This window comes from Ctenopharyngodon idella, chromosome 1 (genome assembly GCF_019924925.1).
Source record: "Ctenopharyngodon idella isolate HZGC_01 chromosome 1, HZGC01, whole genome shotgun sequence".
Classification (NCBI taxonomy): Eukaryota; Metazoa; Chordata; class Actinopteri; order Cypriniformes; family Xenocyprididae; genus Ctenopharyngodon; species Ctenopharyngodon idella.
In genome coordinates this window covers 2,230,013-2,247,628 of record NC_067220.1, presented here as the reverse complement: position 1 = coordinate 2,247,628, position 17,616 = coordinate 2,230,013, and the positions used below count along the sequence as shown (strand labels likewise).

At 37.5% G+C, this 17,616-nt stretch overlaps 1 protein-coding gene and 2 long non-coding RNA genes across 14 annotated transcripts in view; 2 read left to right on the top strand and 1 right to left on the bottom strand.

Moving 5' to 3' along the window:
* LOC127501582 (NACHT, LRR and PYD domains-containing protein 3-like) overlaps window positions 1-17,616 on the bottom strand; it is a 132,109-nt gene that overhangs the window by 39,923 nt on the left and 74,570 nt on the right. For 2 of the 11 annotated variants that reach the window (XM_051873837.1, XM_051874323.1), the window contains exon 9: window positions 4,245-4,291. The exons of 4 other annotated variants lie outside the window; for them this stretch is intronic. In XM_051873837.1, coding sequence (XP_051729797.1) covers window positions 4,245-4,291 — 47 coding nt within the window. Of the gene's footprint in view, window positions 1-1,072; window positions 3,963-4,244; window positions 4,292-8,494; window positions 10,290-10,528; window positions 10,646-17,616 lie in introns of those variants that run through there. 5 more of the 11 variants (XM_051873761.1, XM_051874237.1, XR_007926778.1 and 2 more) reach the window with 5 other exon arrangements.
* LOC127508729 (uncharacterized) overlaps window positions 1-17,616 on the top strand; it is a 227,056-nt gene that overhangs the window by 141,652 nt on the left and 67,788 nt on the right. The window lies entirely within an intron of this gene.
* Window positions 1-17,616, top strand: part of LOC127508719 (uncharacterized) — a 49,923-nt gene that overhangs the window by 23,047 nt on the left and 9,260 nt on the right. The gene's annotated exons all lie outside the window — the stretch shown is intronic.

Below are 17,616 nucleotides of genomic sequence, written 5' to 3'. Positions count from 1 at the left end.
TAGTGCCTCAGCAGTGCCACAGGCTGATCACTTCCATGCCACACTTCACTGATGCAGTAATCTGTGCTAGGAGCAAGTCATTTGCTGTAATATGTCCTGCCGATCAAGTATTGAGTGCACAAAAGAACATACTTTAAAGAACTTTAACTTTTCTGTTTTGCAAATCCATTTTTTGATTGATTTTAGGAAACATTCTAATATTTTGAAATACTGGATTTTGGACTTTCATGAGCTGTATGCTCTAATCATCAAAATTAAAAAAAAAAAAAAACTTTTGAAATGTTTTACTTTACATGTAGGGAATCTAGAATATATGAAAGTTTCATTTTTAAAAATAATTTATAATAAAAAAAATGAACTTTTTGATGATATTCTAATTATATGACCAGCACCTGTATAGTAATATAAACAAATTACCCAATACTGTTTTCTACAACTATTTCTACAATACAATTTACTGTAGTAAAATTAAAGTATACTTCAGTATTTATTACAGTTGATCAGTTCACTATAGTTAATACTACAGTAAGCTGTAGCATTCATTAAAGTGTGAGAAACAAATTAACAAAATAATCCTAACCCCTGGGGGACACCTACTCCTAAACCTACCACTACTAGGGGGGTAATAATCTGGCAGGGGGTCGAAATTTGGCACAACACCTACTTACAGCACTGTACCTATCTATAGACCTACTCTAATTAAGACATGCATTCAAGAAATGTATTAAAAACAGAGACATCTTGTCTCAGCCTTGCTCAAAGGCAGCGGAAACATGCATGCTAGTGGGTTCATTTGTTACGCACTTCAATCAATTCCACACCCGACGTTCTTGGTTTGCTCTTATTTATTAAATACAGGCAATTGGTTGATGAAACATTAAGAAAAGTTGTAGGCTACAAAACGAAATTCACTTTAAAGAAAGGCTTTCTACAAAACAAAACTTAAAGGGTCATGAAACCCTGTTTCAGCAGCAGTCAGTTTCTCACCAGTTTTGAAAAATGCTACAGAAGTGGGCGTGGTTCAGCTGCGGAGTGGAGGGGGATGAGGGGAGACTGACAGCACAGCAACGGCTTCTGATTCAGACAGTTTTATTTCACCATCATTAAAAGCATTAAACCACAAATACACACTGCAAATTACCATTACATGCAACACAATATACACATGGTTTTTACAATAGTAATGCACACATAAATGCACAGCCATTCGCATTTTGTTCTCTGCATTGAATACATCTATGAACACGCTGTTGCATCTTTGATAACTTCTGAGTCTTATTTTGCGCGTTTACATAAGCCATTTGATCAGTTAAAGAGCCGTAAATACCAGTTATACTCACAGTGGGGATGAATCGAATTTTTGTCAGTGACACGGATATTGAAGAGAACCCGTGCGACAAAGAAGCTCTTACAAAGCAAGAACAAACACTCATTTTTGATCTATTAATGCAACTCTCTCTTATTGTATGCGATCTCACTATTTGAAGCGCCTGTCAGAGGAAATGCTGTCGCATGCTGTCATGAATAATTAAGCACGTGCTGTCAAGAATTAAGCAACGCGTCTTCTCATAGGATAAGGACACGCAGTCTCATGAATAATTATGAGCAGGGTTGACAGGTTTTCACAACAAAACCCGCCCAATTGCTACTCAAAACTAGCCCAATCGCGTTTCAGGTGGGTTCCCCGGTAAAAATTGCGTTCCGGGGGATAATATCCATGTTTTTGGCGGGGTTCCCCTGGTAAAATTAGCATTCCAGAGGCTAAACATCATGTTATTTGGGTCTCTTTAACCCCCGGACATGAAATACAACCCGCGGCAACAGTGTTAAAGTAGCCCAACTTGGCAACGCTGATTATGAGACACCGATCAGTCATCACTGTACTATAGTACGAGAAAAGTCACATCTTGTGATGTTGACACAAAGATGAATTTAAACCTGGAAGTTGAAAATAGCGCAATTTTTTTTTTAAAATTAAATACTTTTCTCATACATTCAAAACTAACGGATGGTAACATTGACTTCTATCATGTTTACCACACATAAATCTGAAAAATTTGGTTTAGGGTTTTATGACCCCTTTAATGAATTGGTCAAAATCATGTTTGATCCATATCTCCCAATATACTGCGCATCTTATGATGTAGCCTATCTTGCGCACGCTGTTCACTTTTCATAATTAACATACGTGAAATTAAAAAAATAATAATATTATAGGCTAATATTAAACAAATATGAATCTATATAGGCTACCCAGCTAACAGAATTGTGTTATAAGAACGTTCTCTAAATATTCAGTGTTGGTTCTGGGAACATAAAAAACGTCCAGTTTTCTTGACGTTAGAGGAACGTTTTTATAAGGTATAATGTTCCTCAAACGTTTTATTCAACTTAATTTTGATCTAAAATTCAACATTCTAGGAACGTTGATTTGTAACATTCCAAGAACATAAAAATGTCCAGTTTCCTTAATGTTAGTAGAATGTTATTTAAAGGTTAGTAAGATGTTCCTGAAACATTCTTTCAATCATTCAAACACCTGCTGTGAACAAACACTGAAAGAAAGAGAAATAAGAACACAAACTACAACTTTCTTCAGCCACAGCCTTAGATGAACTGAAGATAAAAGACATTAAATCTCTGAAGATCTGATTCAACAACTCCACAAACAGCATCACCAGCTTCACTTATTACTAACCAGACTGACTTTATTTCTGTCACACGTCTACAGAAGCTCTTACTGGGAATTAACAGAGGTTTAGATGTTGATGTCTTATTGAAAATGTTTCGTTTGAGGTCACCACTTTAACATAGTCATTTGACCATTAAAACAGGCATGTTGATCTGCTTTATCAATGCAGAAATGTTTTCTGAAAACACCTGCAATTGCTGATAAAGAAGCAACTCAACAAAAGTCAAGGTTCCTGAGCTCAACTAAAGCAAACGCTGATCTCCATGATGGTGACCTCAAACTAAACATTTTACTAAAACTTTAGTAAAATAAAACAAAACAGGGTGCGCTTTCAGCTGTCTCTGTCTCCGTGAGAATCTTTCTGAAACACTTCTCAAAGATGAACTGAAACTCAGCGAATAGGCCTACTTATCATACAAAAATGAAACATATGTCTAAAGAAAGTGTGAAATGTCTACTTTTAAATAAAAAAATTCACATTGTGGAGCGTGCTGGCATAGAGCAGAATACTGAGCCTACGCTCACATGCTCTGATATATATGGTCGACAGTAAGCGGTAGAGCGTGATTTCGAATCTCAAACTAGCGCATTTCATTTGAAATGTGAGTATCCCCAGTATCCTGCAGAGTCACTTCGTCACCAGGGGCCCGCTTGCATGTGCTGCGGGCCTCCCTGCTGCACGGGCCCAGTGCGGCTGCACTGCCTGCACTGTCTGTACTTACACCCCTGCTCAAAGCAGATTGTTAAATCTGACACAGAGACAATGAGGATTCAAACACCCTGAATCCAGCATAGAGGGGTTCAGTGAATTTGGTGTTAAATGTGTGTATGTGTGTGAGTGTGTGTGTGTCAGAGACACTGTAGTATGACAGAGAGCCGGCTGACACGTCCACATACACTCCTACCCTATTAGATTGCGGTGAAGGGGCTGGTATGTCAGTTTTCTTATTACTGTGCCAGGCAGAATATCTGTTTTCAGTGCAGTACAGACTCCAGGATTTGTCATTGTATCCAAACCAAGAGTCACTGCCTCCTTTCCTGTTGATTCCTTTATATGTCACTGCTATATAGGCCCATCCAGTCCATTCAGCCTCCCAGTAACAGCGTCCATTCAGACGCTCTCGACACAAAACCTGCTCATGGTGCTCAAATCTCTCTGGATGATCAGGATATGACTGTGGATCTATGATGTGTTTCGCCCTTCTGTTTTCATCAGACAGGATGAGTTGAGTGTGTGCGGTGTTTGGATCCAGTGTGAGATCACAGGCATCTGAACACAAGAAGAGAGATGAGAAATGGGCAATTTTGAAACCGTGTGTCAAGTCACCTTTATTTATGTAGCGCTTTTTACAATGCAGATTGTGTCAAAGCAGCTTTACAGTGATAACTGGTATATCATTTTGGCTGCACAGCAGCTCTTAAAGAAAATGCTGTCAATGTAGGCAGATGCAAAGCACTGTTGAATATCAAATGTCAAATGTCAAGTGTGTGTGTATGTGTGTGTGTGTGAGAGGGAGGGAGAGAGAGAGAGAGAGAGAGAGAAAAAACCTACATTTTCTCAGTCCTGGTGTGATTCGAACAGGGTCTGCATGATCCAAACTAGAAAGAGACAAATACAAACCACAAATGAATAATGTTTGATTATTAAAAGTGTGCTAGAAGCAGCTAAAATATCAGTAAGCATTTAAAATCAATTAATACAGATTTCTCAACAAGCATTCAAGTTAGCATTCAAATAGTAAATTGCATTCAAATAGCAAATTCAGGATTCTGGTAAGAAACAGTCTCATATTATACAACTTAGCTACAGAGCTCCAAACACAGACCAGCTCAAAAAACCAACAGCATTCATAACACAGTGAGGATAAAGTGAAGATCAAGTGACTCAATACAACTATTTCATGAAGAGAAAAAAAAAAAAGATTAAAACCATAAGAACTGTGGCAACATTTCAAGACGCTGGAACAACCTTTAAAAACGACTTTAAAAACCATATGAGAAATGGTGCTGTTTTAAAATCAAAAAGTGGTCACTAAACATTGATTTTAATTAGTTTGTTAATAAATAAATACTGTAAATTTCAAAATATGGGTAAAATAATGTTCCAAAATGTAAACTTGTCATTCATGATAATGGTCCGGACTTTGATTTAACTATTACATCTTTAAATAAACATAAAAAAAAATACCAAGTTAAAAACTATATTTGTTTTCTTGGCATTTTCAAATAAATATTGGCTGTGTTATATTAAAAGGACTATGTCTTGTTTTTTTTGTTTTGTTTTTTGTTTTTTTGTTTTTTGTTAAGTTATGAAATAACCAGGGGACTTTTGTCCCAAAAATGCAGTTTGTTAGAGGTAATTCAGTGTAACAGGATCAAGAAGCCATTCTGAAATCACTGTAGTGAAGCAGCGAGTTATGTCGTTGTATGGGAAACACACCCCAGGTATGTCAAAACGCTTATTTATAAACGTCAATATTTCATACAAAATAACCACAGCACGATTTTTGGCTGTCCCAGATGAAAGATTCCCATCGTGAAACAATCTTGGCGATTTCAGTGATTGTGGCTCTTAATCGATGGTCTTATGTCGTACAGTGAGAGAGGTTCAAGGACAGCCGCATTCCCCGGTCTTGCGACCAAAGATAGCCTACGATAGTTTTGTGACAGTGTCAGAAATTCAGCATGATCATCGCACAGTGTGTTTGCTGCTACGACCTACGTCTACTGACCAGCCAGTAGATGCGACATGAAATCAACGCGAAATAGAGCTAAAACTTAAAATTGTTTACCTCAAGCTCTTTTCCCTTCTTCTTTCGCCGCTTCCTTTTTATTTTCAGCACACATAAAATCTACAACTGCCAAAGTGTGATTCAACATGGTGTTTTGTTTACCAGTAGCGCATGCTGATGACGATTTATTCTTCTATAGAAACTTGCATCGTAACCTACAAGACAATAGGTGTCATCATCGTACAGTCTACATGCATGTCGTGCCCAAGTTTAGTAGATCCATGTCGCACAGTGTGATAAGTAATAATCTTATAGGACTGCTAAAATCGTGCAGTGTATCCCGGGCTTAAAACTGTGGCTGTAGGGCCCATTCATCTGCAATATTGTTAGGATTTTTTATTTTTTTTTGGAGGGTCATGGACGATATGCTGCTCTGATTAACTTTTTTACCTTTCTTTTGGTTGAAAATTGACTATCTGTAGTTTTCCTATTGAAATCACTGATCTATATAAATGTCATTTATATAGATTAGTGATTGAAATAGACTGTTATATGACTATGTGCATAATTTGCAAATGACTGGGACATGTCCCCCTTTCCGAACCATCTTGAGTCACGGATGTACCCAGTACCCTTATGTGTGTGTTTATTACTCAATCAAACAAATGGTGGCCGAGAGCAAAAACTATTGTAATTAAAAAAATAAAATATTGCAAATGAAAAGTCTTCTTAGAACTGTTTTAATTACTTTTAAAAATAAATTTATTTATTAAAAAATTCTTTGCAGTGTGAGTAAATCTTTGTTTTTCTTAGTTCATCATGCAAATTTGCACTTCATTCTCCTGACATTGTTTGCTTGTGCATTGAAAAGTTTTGAATTAAAGTGGAGCTTTATTCCACTGGGCGACATAATATCTAGGCGCAAGAAGTTTGGTCACTTTTCAACTTGCAAGCAAAGGTTTTAGACGCGCAAACAACGACAGCAGAACGGAGAGCAAATTTGTGCGTGCGTGATGAAAACCACACCAAGAAAATTTGTGTAGCATAGACAGCTACACAACTGAAACTTTGAAATTCAATCTGTTGATCATAAAAAGTGATCTTTTTTTTCAGAAAAATTTGGACTAAACCACTCTATTCATATGGATTAGTCTTACAATCTCTTTATGAACTTATTGAAAATTAAAAGTTTCAGTCATGTAGCTTTCAATGAAGGGACAGAAAGCTCTCAGATTTCAACAACATGAGGGTGAGTAGTTAATGACGTAATTTTCATTTTTGGGTGAATAACCCTTTAAGATGCAAATCAATGTTCTGGGTTCTAAATGATCTTAATTATGTTAATCTGTTTGGTTATAATACCAAGTGAGTGATTAGTATTATGTCAAGTTGAATTCTGCTCATTAGCACCATGCCTTTATCTATATATGGGCACTGTATGTTATTAATGTCAAATGATCGTTTATGGTGTGTATTTTTCCAAAAATACATTATTATGATTGTAATTTATTAATTTTGTACTTTATTAATTATTGTACTTTGTTAAATTTCATACTATGTACATCATTGAATTTACATCTGTGACCTATCTCTCTGCCTCCAATACACAGTCTTAAGCTGATTACCCGTCTCCTCATTATTTGTGCTCTGACCGGTAATCAGGGGGTCTTACTTGTCCATTACCTAATCAGAACCTAACAGTCCAAGATCCTCTCCTACAGATAGCATTCCTACTGGCTCCATGTATTCCAGCAATTCATGACATGTGACACAAAAGACCCAACTACATTTATGAATGAAGGGTGTGTAGACAACTTAAAGCTGGTGTAGAAACCATTTAGTCCGTCAGTCAGCACTAAGGCTAAAAACATTCTGGTCATATTAAATCAGACAAATTAAAAATCAAAATCAATTTCAGTCTGTGGTCATGTTTCTAATGTCCTGTTTTTACCTTGAGCATAAACTCGAACATGCAAAAATCAAAAAAACAACACAAACAAACAAACAAACAAACAAAAAACGCATTAAAAGATTCATTCATCAAACTGGATATCGTTATGACTGATAAGCAAACTTTTCTTGGTGTTATTTTTTGCACTTTGCAGTGGCAAATTTACAACAGAGTCTGGAGAAATGTATCAGAGTAAAAGTATAAATTTTTCTCTTTAAAATATAGAGAAGTAAAGTTAACAAAACATTTGTATTTGAGTAAAGTAGATATTGAAAAAACAATTTTTGAAAATTTTTCTAAATATTTTGAAAACAGTTTCAAAATATTGTACTTCAATTACTGTACACCTCTGATTAGCAGTGTTAGTGATCTTGAGTAAAACCATGTTACTGCCCCACATACTTGAGTATCTGCAGTGAGCAGTTTGATCCTTCAGTTTGTCGTTGAGCAGCTGGACTCCTGATTGTCCTGGTGATTGTAGCTCAGATCCAGCTCTCTCAGGTGTAAGGGGTTTGATCTCAGAGCTGAAGACAGATAACCACAGCCTTCCTCTGTCACCATACAGCCAGACAACCTAAAGATGGATAAAACAAATAAGCAAAAACAGATTTTCGTCATTGTTAGACGCATTGAGTGATCTCATAGTCTTACCTCAGTAATCTCCAGCTGACAGTTTAGATTCTTCAGTCCATCAGAAAGTAGCTTTACTCCTGAATCTTGCAGGTCATTGTTACTCAGGTCCAGCTCTCTCAGGACAGAGTTTGAGGATTGTAGAGCTGATGACACAGTTTCACAATGTTGACCAGTGAGATTACAGTCAGCAAGACTGAAAGAGAGTAAAACATATGAGAATTAAATAATTAACCTCAATCTTCAATATATATTTCAATAATATCACTGTCTTTTACTACAATGAAAATCTAAAAAAAAAAGCAGAATGTTTAAGATGTATCATTTAGTACACCAACAGAAACTGTAATTCCATTCAGAAAATAATATTCACTGTACGACATGATTAAATACTCACAGGGCTTTCCTACAGTTGATCACAGCTGGTATCAGTCTTCTTCTTCCCTCATCTGATGTGTTGTATTTCTTGAGGTCCAGCTCATCCAACACCTCCTCTGACATCTGAAGCATGTAGGTGATTGTTGAGCAGTGAGCAGGAGAGAGTTTCTTCTCTGAGTGTTTGTCTGATTTCACAAACTCCTGAATCTCTCTGGACAGAGTCTGATCTTTGACTTCCAGCAGACAGAGGAACAGATTGATGGATCTTTCAGTGGAGAGTCCATGTCCATCTTTGATCTTTTCTTTAATGTACTGTGTGGTTCTCCTGATGCTCTCTGAGCTGTTCTCTGTGTGTGTCAGTAGATCCTGTAAGAGTCTCTGATTGGACTCCAGTGAGACGCCCAGCAGGAACCGCAGGAACAGATCCAGGTGTCCATTCTCACTCTTAAGGGCTTTATCTACTACTTCCTTATGTAGATTAGGAACTACATCCAGAAACTGCAGTGTGTCAACATGTACTATTACATAATAGTAGAACACATAGAAAGCAGCAAGAAACTCCTGAACACTCAGATGAATGAAGCTGTAGATTTTCCTCTGATGAATCACAGATTCCTCCTTAAAGATCTCAGTGCAAATCCCAGAATACACTGAGGCGTCAGTGACGTCTATGCCGCTCTCTCTCAGGTCCTCCTCATAGAACATCACATTGCCCTTCATCAGCTGTTTGAAAGCCACTTCAGCAAGTTTCACAATCACTTCTCTGTTGGACTGCAGGAGTTTCTCTGGATCTCTCTCTTCATACTTCTGATTCCTCATGTTGATCTGAATCAGCAGGAAGTGGATGTACATTTCAGTCAGAGTTTGAGGGATTTCTGCACTCAGATCTTCTTTCAGGAGCTTCTGAAGCACAGTGGATGAGATCCAGCAGAAGATGGGTATGTGGCACATGATGTGGAGGCTTCTTGCTCTTCTGATGTGTGAGATGATTCTGCTGGCTTGATGCTCGTCACTGATTCTCTTCCTGAAATATTCCTCCTTCTGAGGATCATTAAATCCATGAATTTCTGTCAGACGGTTTATGTATTTGGAGGGGATCTGATTGGCTGCTGCTGGTCTGGAGGTGATCCAGATGAGAGCAGAGGGAAGCAGCTCTCCTTTCATGAGGTTTGACATCAACACACCCACTGATGAAGTCTCAGTCACATCAGAAACTTTCTGAGCATCTGAAAACATCAGTGTCATTCTGCTTTCATCCAGACCATCCAAGATGAACACAACTTTACACTCCTCATAAATATTTAAATCCAGATCTTGAAGTTCAGGATGAAAGTCCAGCAGAAGTCTGTGAAGACTGTACTGATGATCTCGGATCAAGTTCAGCTCTCGAAATGGAAGCACAAACATGAAATCTACATCCTGATTGGCTTTTCCCTCGGCCCAGTCCAGAATGAACTTCTGCACAGAGACGGTTTTTCCAATTCCAGCGATGCCTTTAGTAAGAACAGTTTTGATTTGGTCTTTCTCCTCACATCCTGTTTCAGGTGAGGCTTTAAAGATGTCATTGCAGTCAATTGGAGTGTCTTGTGAGTGTTGTGTTTTGGCTGTTTTCTCCATCTGTAAAGCCTCATGTTCTTCATTCACTCCTTCTCTCTCTCCTTCTATGATGTAGAGATGTGTGTAGATCCTGTTCAGGAGGGTTTCATTCCCTTGGAGTTTGTTTCCCTCAAATAATCTTTCATACTTGTACTTCATGCTGATTTTGTGCTGGTATTTGACTCTCTGCAGGTCTCCAGTCTCCAGTGTGTGTGTCTGCAGGACTGCTTCAGTTTTGTTTTGCCTGATGTGAGTCTGATAGTGGGATGTAGAGGATGGCACAGATCTCAGCTCATGTATCTCCCTCCTGCTGAAATTGAAAAGAACAGGGCATCAAAAATGACGACAGTGATACAAGGACATCTGACGACCATCAGAAATATATTGGTTATTAGAAATAAGTTTGGCACCCTTCTTCAAGTTGCACCCCTGTACAGTGCATATGTTGCATATTTTGGAGTGCATTTTGTGCCATTTAATTTACTTTATTAAATAATTATTCATCTTTACTGAACAACAGTAAATTAGCAAGTAAATGTTTATACTAACAGAGGATCAGAAGACACTGGTTCATCACTTAATTGAAGGGGTGGTTCCATGGATTTGTAACTCTTTAGAGACACAGCGCTGGGTTCTGGAGACTCTGATCTCTTCCTCCTGCTGATTCTGACAAAAAAACAAAACAGCCATTTTAGACAGTACTTAAACTGGTTAGTTCAAAAATGAATATTCTGTCATTCCAAACATATATGACTTTTATATATCTTTGAAACACAAATCAATATAGTTATAATGAAACCTGAGTATTTTGTGTGTCTCCATTCAAAGTCCACACCACCAAAACTTTGAAGATCCAAAAGGGTCTCCCTAAAGATTTGTTATTAATAGATTATATTCACCAACAATACTTTCTTTCAACAGATCAGACACTCTGACATCTCCTAATCATCCCCATAGACTGATTGGCTTCATCACTCTGTCTCCTCTCCACCAATAAGCTGGTGTGTGGTGGGCGTTCTGGTGCTATACGGCTGCCGTCGCATCATCCAGGTGGTGCTGCACATCGGTGGTGGTTGAGAAGATCCCCCCTTCCGTATGTAAAAAAGCGCTTTGAGTACCCAGAAAAGCGCTATATGAATGTAAAGAATTATTATTATTATTATTATTATTATTATTATTATTAATTTTGAATTTTAAAATACATTATGGTAAAAAAGATATTTAGACACACAGACATCAACAATGAGCATATGAATCTCAACAATTTTGACATGCTTCATGCTGTAATGCACGCTGGGAGCCAACAAAGTACAAAAATCATGACTCCCAGCATGCATTGCGGCATGAAGCATGTCACCATTGTTGAGATTTTTATGCTGATTCTTGATGTCTGTGTGTCTAAATATCTTTTTTTCCCATAATGTATTTTTGAAATTCAAAATTCAGAATGTCTAATTTGTTGAAAGAAAGTATTATTGGTGAATATAATCTATTAATAACAAATAACCACTTTTGGTTAGGGAAAAGTTTAGTAAATTATTCTACGTGATGATGATGAAAACTATATCACCGGATGATCTTTGTTTCTGGCCTTCTTTGCAACACGTTTTGTGTTTTGGTAAACACTAGGGGTTGTAACGATATGCTCAGGTCGCGATACGGTACGTATCTCGATACTGGGTTCACGATACAATATGTATCATGATATTTTGAACAAAATTTTAAAAATGAAACTGAAATTCAAATACCATTTTTATTTAAAAACATTAACAAATTTCAATAACTTTCTTAGTTGTACATACAAGATCACATTTCAAGGTTTAATAAAAACCTTCTGTATTTAAATTAACAGCTGAATAGGTCTGTCTGTCACTAAAAAAAAAAAAGTTAAATTTAACATGAACCTAGAATTAAGAAGCCTAAGACAGAACTTCTTAAAGCAAAGCATCGCAAGCATCTTTTGCTTTTCCGTGAGCTCAGCTGTTGCTGTGGAACTGCGGTGAAAGAAAGCCACGACTTTCTCACGCGACCATGCAAGAGACTGACGCGAGAAACATTTAAACCTGCTTGCAAGATTCGATGTGTGCGCGAAACACTTACTGAACGAGGGAGCTGATTGAGACACACCCTTAATATGCGCTGACAACCTGGCTTCTCTCACTGCCACCTCCATGTTGCGTGCGTTGTCAGTAACAACAGCAGTACTATGAGGGAGCCCTTTCAAGCTCCCCACTCTTGTATAGCCGCTTTTAAAACTTCGGCTATGTTAGTTCCAGTGTGTGATTAAAAAGCGGGTGAGTCTGAAGCATGAATCTTTCCATTTCCCACTCCGTGTTAATAACATGCGCCATGTACTGTAATATATATATAATTATAATATATTTGTGTTTTGTCTGTAATTTTGTCTGTATTTTTTTTTTTTTTTTACCGTCGTCCTGTCACGTGACTGGAAAACCAAAATGCTGCCAGACGTCGGACTTATAAGAAGACGGGGCAACTCTTCAATTTTAGTTTCAGCCGAACTCATGTTGCCCTACTAATGTTCAGTTCAAGAAATTTCAGTTCAGTTTAACGCGACGCTGTTGCAGAGTAGGTCACGTCGGCAGCTCACACCAATAGGATTAGACTGCCGTCATATCGTAAAAGTATCGCCACCACTCTACGATACATATCGTAAACATTTTTTGCATTGCGAAATATCATACTGCGATATATCGTTACACCCCTAGTAAACACTGTTACAAAGACCACAAACTTATCAAACTGCCCAACTAAACATTTGACATTTTCAATAAAACATCAACATCTAAACCTCTGTTAATTCTCAATAAGAGCTTCTGTAGACGTGTGACAGAAATAAAGTCAGTCTGGTTAGTAATAAGTGAAGCTGGTAATGCTCTTTTTGGAGATGTTTAATCATCCTCTGCTGAGATCTTGAGAGATTTAATGTCTTATTTTATCTTTAGTTGATTTCAGGCTGTGTGGCTTCAGTCAGTTGTAGTTGTTGTCTGTTTTCTGAGAGTGCAAGCATTATGTTGAATCAACATCACATTGTAACATTGATTCAGTGCCATTACTATTGATCTTTAGTTGAAATTTCAAATTTTCAACATTAATTGTGGGTGCAAACGTGACGTTGATTCAATGCAGTTAACGTTGACACGTTAACATTGATTTAACATTGTTTCGATGGTTTCTTGCTATCTAGGATTTCATTTAGATTGTTAAAGGGATAGCTCACTCAAAAATTAAAATTATCCCATGATTTACTCACCCTCAAGCCATCCTAGGTGTATATGACTATCTTCTTTCAGATGAACACAATCTGAGATATTTTAAAAATATCCTTAGTCCTCCAAGGTTTATAATGGTTGTGAATGGCTGCCCAAAATTTGAAGACAAAAAAACTGCATCCATCCATTAAAAAATTAATCCATATGACTCCAGGGGCTTAATAAAGGCACATTGACTTGACGTACAATGCGTTATAGAGTAGGACATAGCGTAGTACGTCATGGCATAATGTAGTATGTCATGGCATTGTGTACTACGTGACGGAAGTTAATGCTTTTTGGACGTATGTCAAATGCATAAGACTGTCGCGCCAGAAGCTCATTATTTTACTTTATAACGTTTTAAATAAGGATATTTGCCTTACACAAATGCATCGATTCACTTCAAAGGCCTTTATTAAGCCCCTGGAGTCATATGGATTAATTTTTTTATGGATGGATGCAGTTTTTTTGTCTTCATATTTTGGGCAGCCATTCACAACCATTATAAACCTTGGAGGACTAAGGATATTTTTAAATATATCTCAGATTGTGTTCATCTGAAAGAAGATAGTCATATAAACCTAGGATGGCTTGAGGGTGAGTAAATCATAGGATAATCTTCAATTTTTGGGTGAACTATCCCTTTAAATCATGATTCATCTGAGATGAACAACAGTAAATTAGCAAGTAAATGTTTATACTAACAGAGGATCAGAAGACACTGGTTCATCACTTAAGTGAAGGGGTACTTCCATGGATCTGTAACTCTTTAGAGACACAGCGCTGGGTTCTGGAGACTCTGATCTCTCCTCCTGCTGATTCTGACAAAAAAACAAAACAGCATTTTAGACATGTAAGACTTTTATTCATCAAGTTGAGCCGTAGCAGTCGTAGCCTAATGGTTAGTGAGTCCAACTGGTAACCCAAAGGTTGCTGGTTCGATTCCAGCACCAGCAGGAAACGGAAGTGCCCTTGAGCAAGGCACCTAACCCCCAATTGCTCCCTGGGCGCCACAGCATAAAAGCTGCCCACTGCTCTGGGTGTGTATCACAGTTTGCAGTGTGTATTCACTACTCTGCTCCTAATGTGTGTGCACTAACTTGAATGGGTTAAATGCAGAGGACAAATTCAGAATATGGGTTACCATACTTGGCCTTCAAGTGTCACTTATTTCGAAAAACAAATTAAGATATTTTAATGAAACCTTAGTAATTTCTATGGCTTCATTCAAAGTCCATGCCACCAAAACTCTAAAGATCCATTAAGGGTCTTCCTAAAGACTAAATTAAATCTTTTCATCATATAAAATGATTGTATCTCTTCACAAACCTTGGATTAAACCACTTGATTCATATTGATTAGTTTTTCAATGCATTTATGACCCATTTGGATCTTCAAAATGTTGATACCAAGAACTTTCACCAGAAGGACGGAAATCTTTCAGGCTTCATTAAAAATATCTTAATTTATGATTTGAAGGTGAATGAAAGATTTGGAGCAGCCTGAGGGAGAGAGAAAAATTACAATTTTCATTCTTGGGTGAACTATAAATTATTAACTCTTCACAATAAAAACAATAACTATAATGATAACAACATTAGTGTCTCCATCAACAGATTATAAATTCTTGTTTATTCGTCATCTGCCACTTTAAACGCACAAGCTATTTAAAATCTGTGAATTTAGATTGGCTGTCACTGATCTTATTGTTCATCAGCTGGACAAAAATCTTTCTGAAAGTGATTCCGGTGACATCGTTCCTCTGTGTTGTTATTGTTATATTTGTGGTGTGGACTTCACTATTCTCATCAAAGTAGAACAATTATTTATCATTACAGTTATCATCCATATTGTGAACAGGCCTTTACTGTACAGTTTCAATAACAGGATTCAGTCAACAATGAGGAACAGCGAAAGTTAAGGTTCAGGGAAGTGATTCTGTGCCTCTCTGTGAATGTATCAACACTCACCAACTGCAGAATATTTTAATGCACTGTAAAGCCACTGTGGATTACACTGTTACCAAATGCAAAAATGGCTAATGTGTCACCTGGGATCAGACTTCTTGGTTTCATCACCGGATGCATTGCCGCTTGAGACATCAAATGGGAACTCATTTTAGAGGGCCTGTCCTTCTACTCTCATTTATCAAAGAGTGTTGAGAGATGATTTCAGACCTTTTATGTGGAAATACAGATATAAAAAAAGATACAGTAAATTTGTGTTTAATTATTCTGTTCAACATAATCGGTACAGCAAATAAAATGCTTTAACCTACTGTTTACTGCAGTACAGATACATTAAAATACCCTTAATCCACTGTAACTGCAAGGCATTGCAGTCTAATTACCTTCTATAATATAACTACAGTACATCATTGTTGTTCAATTAGGGTATTACAGCTTAAGTTCATGCAATACAACTAGCTGATTTAATACAGTTCAATTCAATAGAGCACAACTGCACTGAAAAAAGAACTAGACTGTAATTACTGAGCAAATGAAGCTGATGTCTTAGTAACTGGCATGTTCAAAGTGAACAGAACTGCAGCTTTGCTATGTTTCTGGTCTGATTGTGTGATGGTCTCATTTACACTCTATAATGTGACATCTCCAATATTTGTCAGTAATGTTTAATTTTAAACATAAATTTCATCATTTTAAAACAGTTGCTGATGTTCAGGTATTTTTATTATATTTGGGTTCATGTAGCCTAATTATTCATCACTCTTTATTCAGCGTTTAATATTTGTTACAAGAGCTAGAAACAATACACAAAATATTTATAAGTAGTTTGCAACAATTTACCAATTTACAGCAGTTTTAGTATTTTAGCACTATTATGGTAACCTAATGTGTATGCTAAAGAAGTGAAGAATTCAGCACTGCCTTAGTTTGTACTGTGTCGAATGTACCACAATTAGCCTAGTTGTTTTTGTAAGGGCGAGTCATGACAAATGATGAATCAACTAGCAGAATCGACGCTCACCGTTCACTGTTGTTTCTGATTAGGCCTAGTCCACACGTACACGGGTACTTTTATAAACGGAGTTTTTCCTCCTTCATTTTGGCTCCGTCCTTCATTGCACAGACTCGCCTCACGTAAACACCGCGATGCAACCAGAAAGGGTACTTTCACTTTCGCGATCAAAGGGGCAGGGGCATTAACAAAATGGCTTCCGAATGGCGTAGTAGCTTCTTTTCTTCTTTCACTTTCGTTTTAACTCCACCCACCCCAGTACAGGTCTCTGCAGGAAAGTGATAGGACTTACCAGATCAGTGGGCGGGGTCATAAACTGAGGGGCGTTTTTGAGAGCTTTATCTGGTTTGTGCACGTCAGAGTGTAAAAAAATAAAAAATAAAATCGCGCTCCCTCTGTGGCGCAGAGCATCAACACAGTCTCAGGTACTTACCATAGCAGTTGTGCTGTGACTGAACACACACAGGCAGTATGAATGGAAATTAAACAAAAGGAACAAAACACAAGGAAAAAATCATGTGGTTTAATAAGTTAAATAATAGCTGTTTTGCTGATAAAGCATGATCTTGATTAAAAATCATGATTTTTATCAAGCCAACATTAAAAGTTGGCCTAAGATATTTTTCCCCCATCCCATTTCTTGATCAGCATGTGTTCTGATGTCCTCAATTACTGTACAGTATCATTATGACACATACAGAGAATCCATTTAATATCATCAGAGCTTTCAGAAATGGATCAGTTATCATCATTTTTTTTTTTTTCATCGTTTTTTTTTTCACCCATTTGTCTGGGGTAAAACATGGCAAAAGAAGAATTAAATTAGTTTGAGTTGACAGATGTGCTTGTGGTCAAATAGTCACCTGCGTGCGTGTGTTATAACTTGAAGTCGTTCCATGCGTCCCTCGTGTGTGTCAGACGTTTCTCTCAGTCACGGCTCACAGCGGTCAGATGATCCAGACAGACTCCAGCCGTGTCCCACAGAGAGATGACTGTCCTGGACACATAGACTCACAGAGACCCCCGTCCAGCAGCAGAGACTCCAACAACACATCCATTCAGGACATGAGAGAGGAACCAATGTAGATGAAGAATGGAAACAGATTGAGAAATCAGAAAGACACATAAAATGGAGCAGACAGTGTGTGAGTGTGACGTCTGTCCACAGGGAACAGGTGCAACAGGGAAGAATAAGAGCCAACATGGGAAATAAGACATCATGACTCAATTAAAGGGAAACTCTCACACATAGACAGCTATACCAGGCATGCAGACATGAACATGAATTTGTGTTCATTCTACTCAGTATATTTAACAATATAATTTCTATATCAGTTACATTAGCAATATGACAGAACATCTGACCAATCACATCTCTTATTT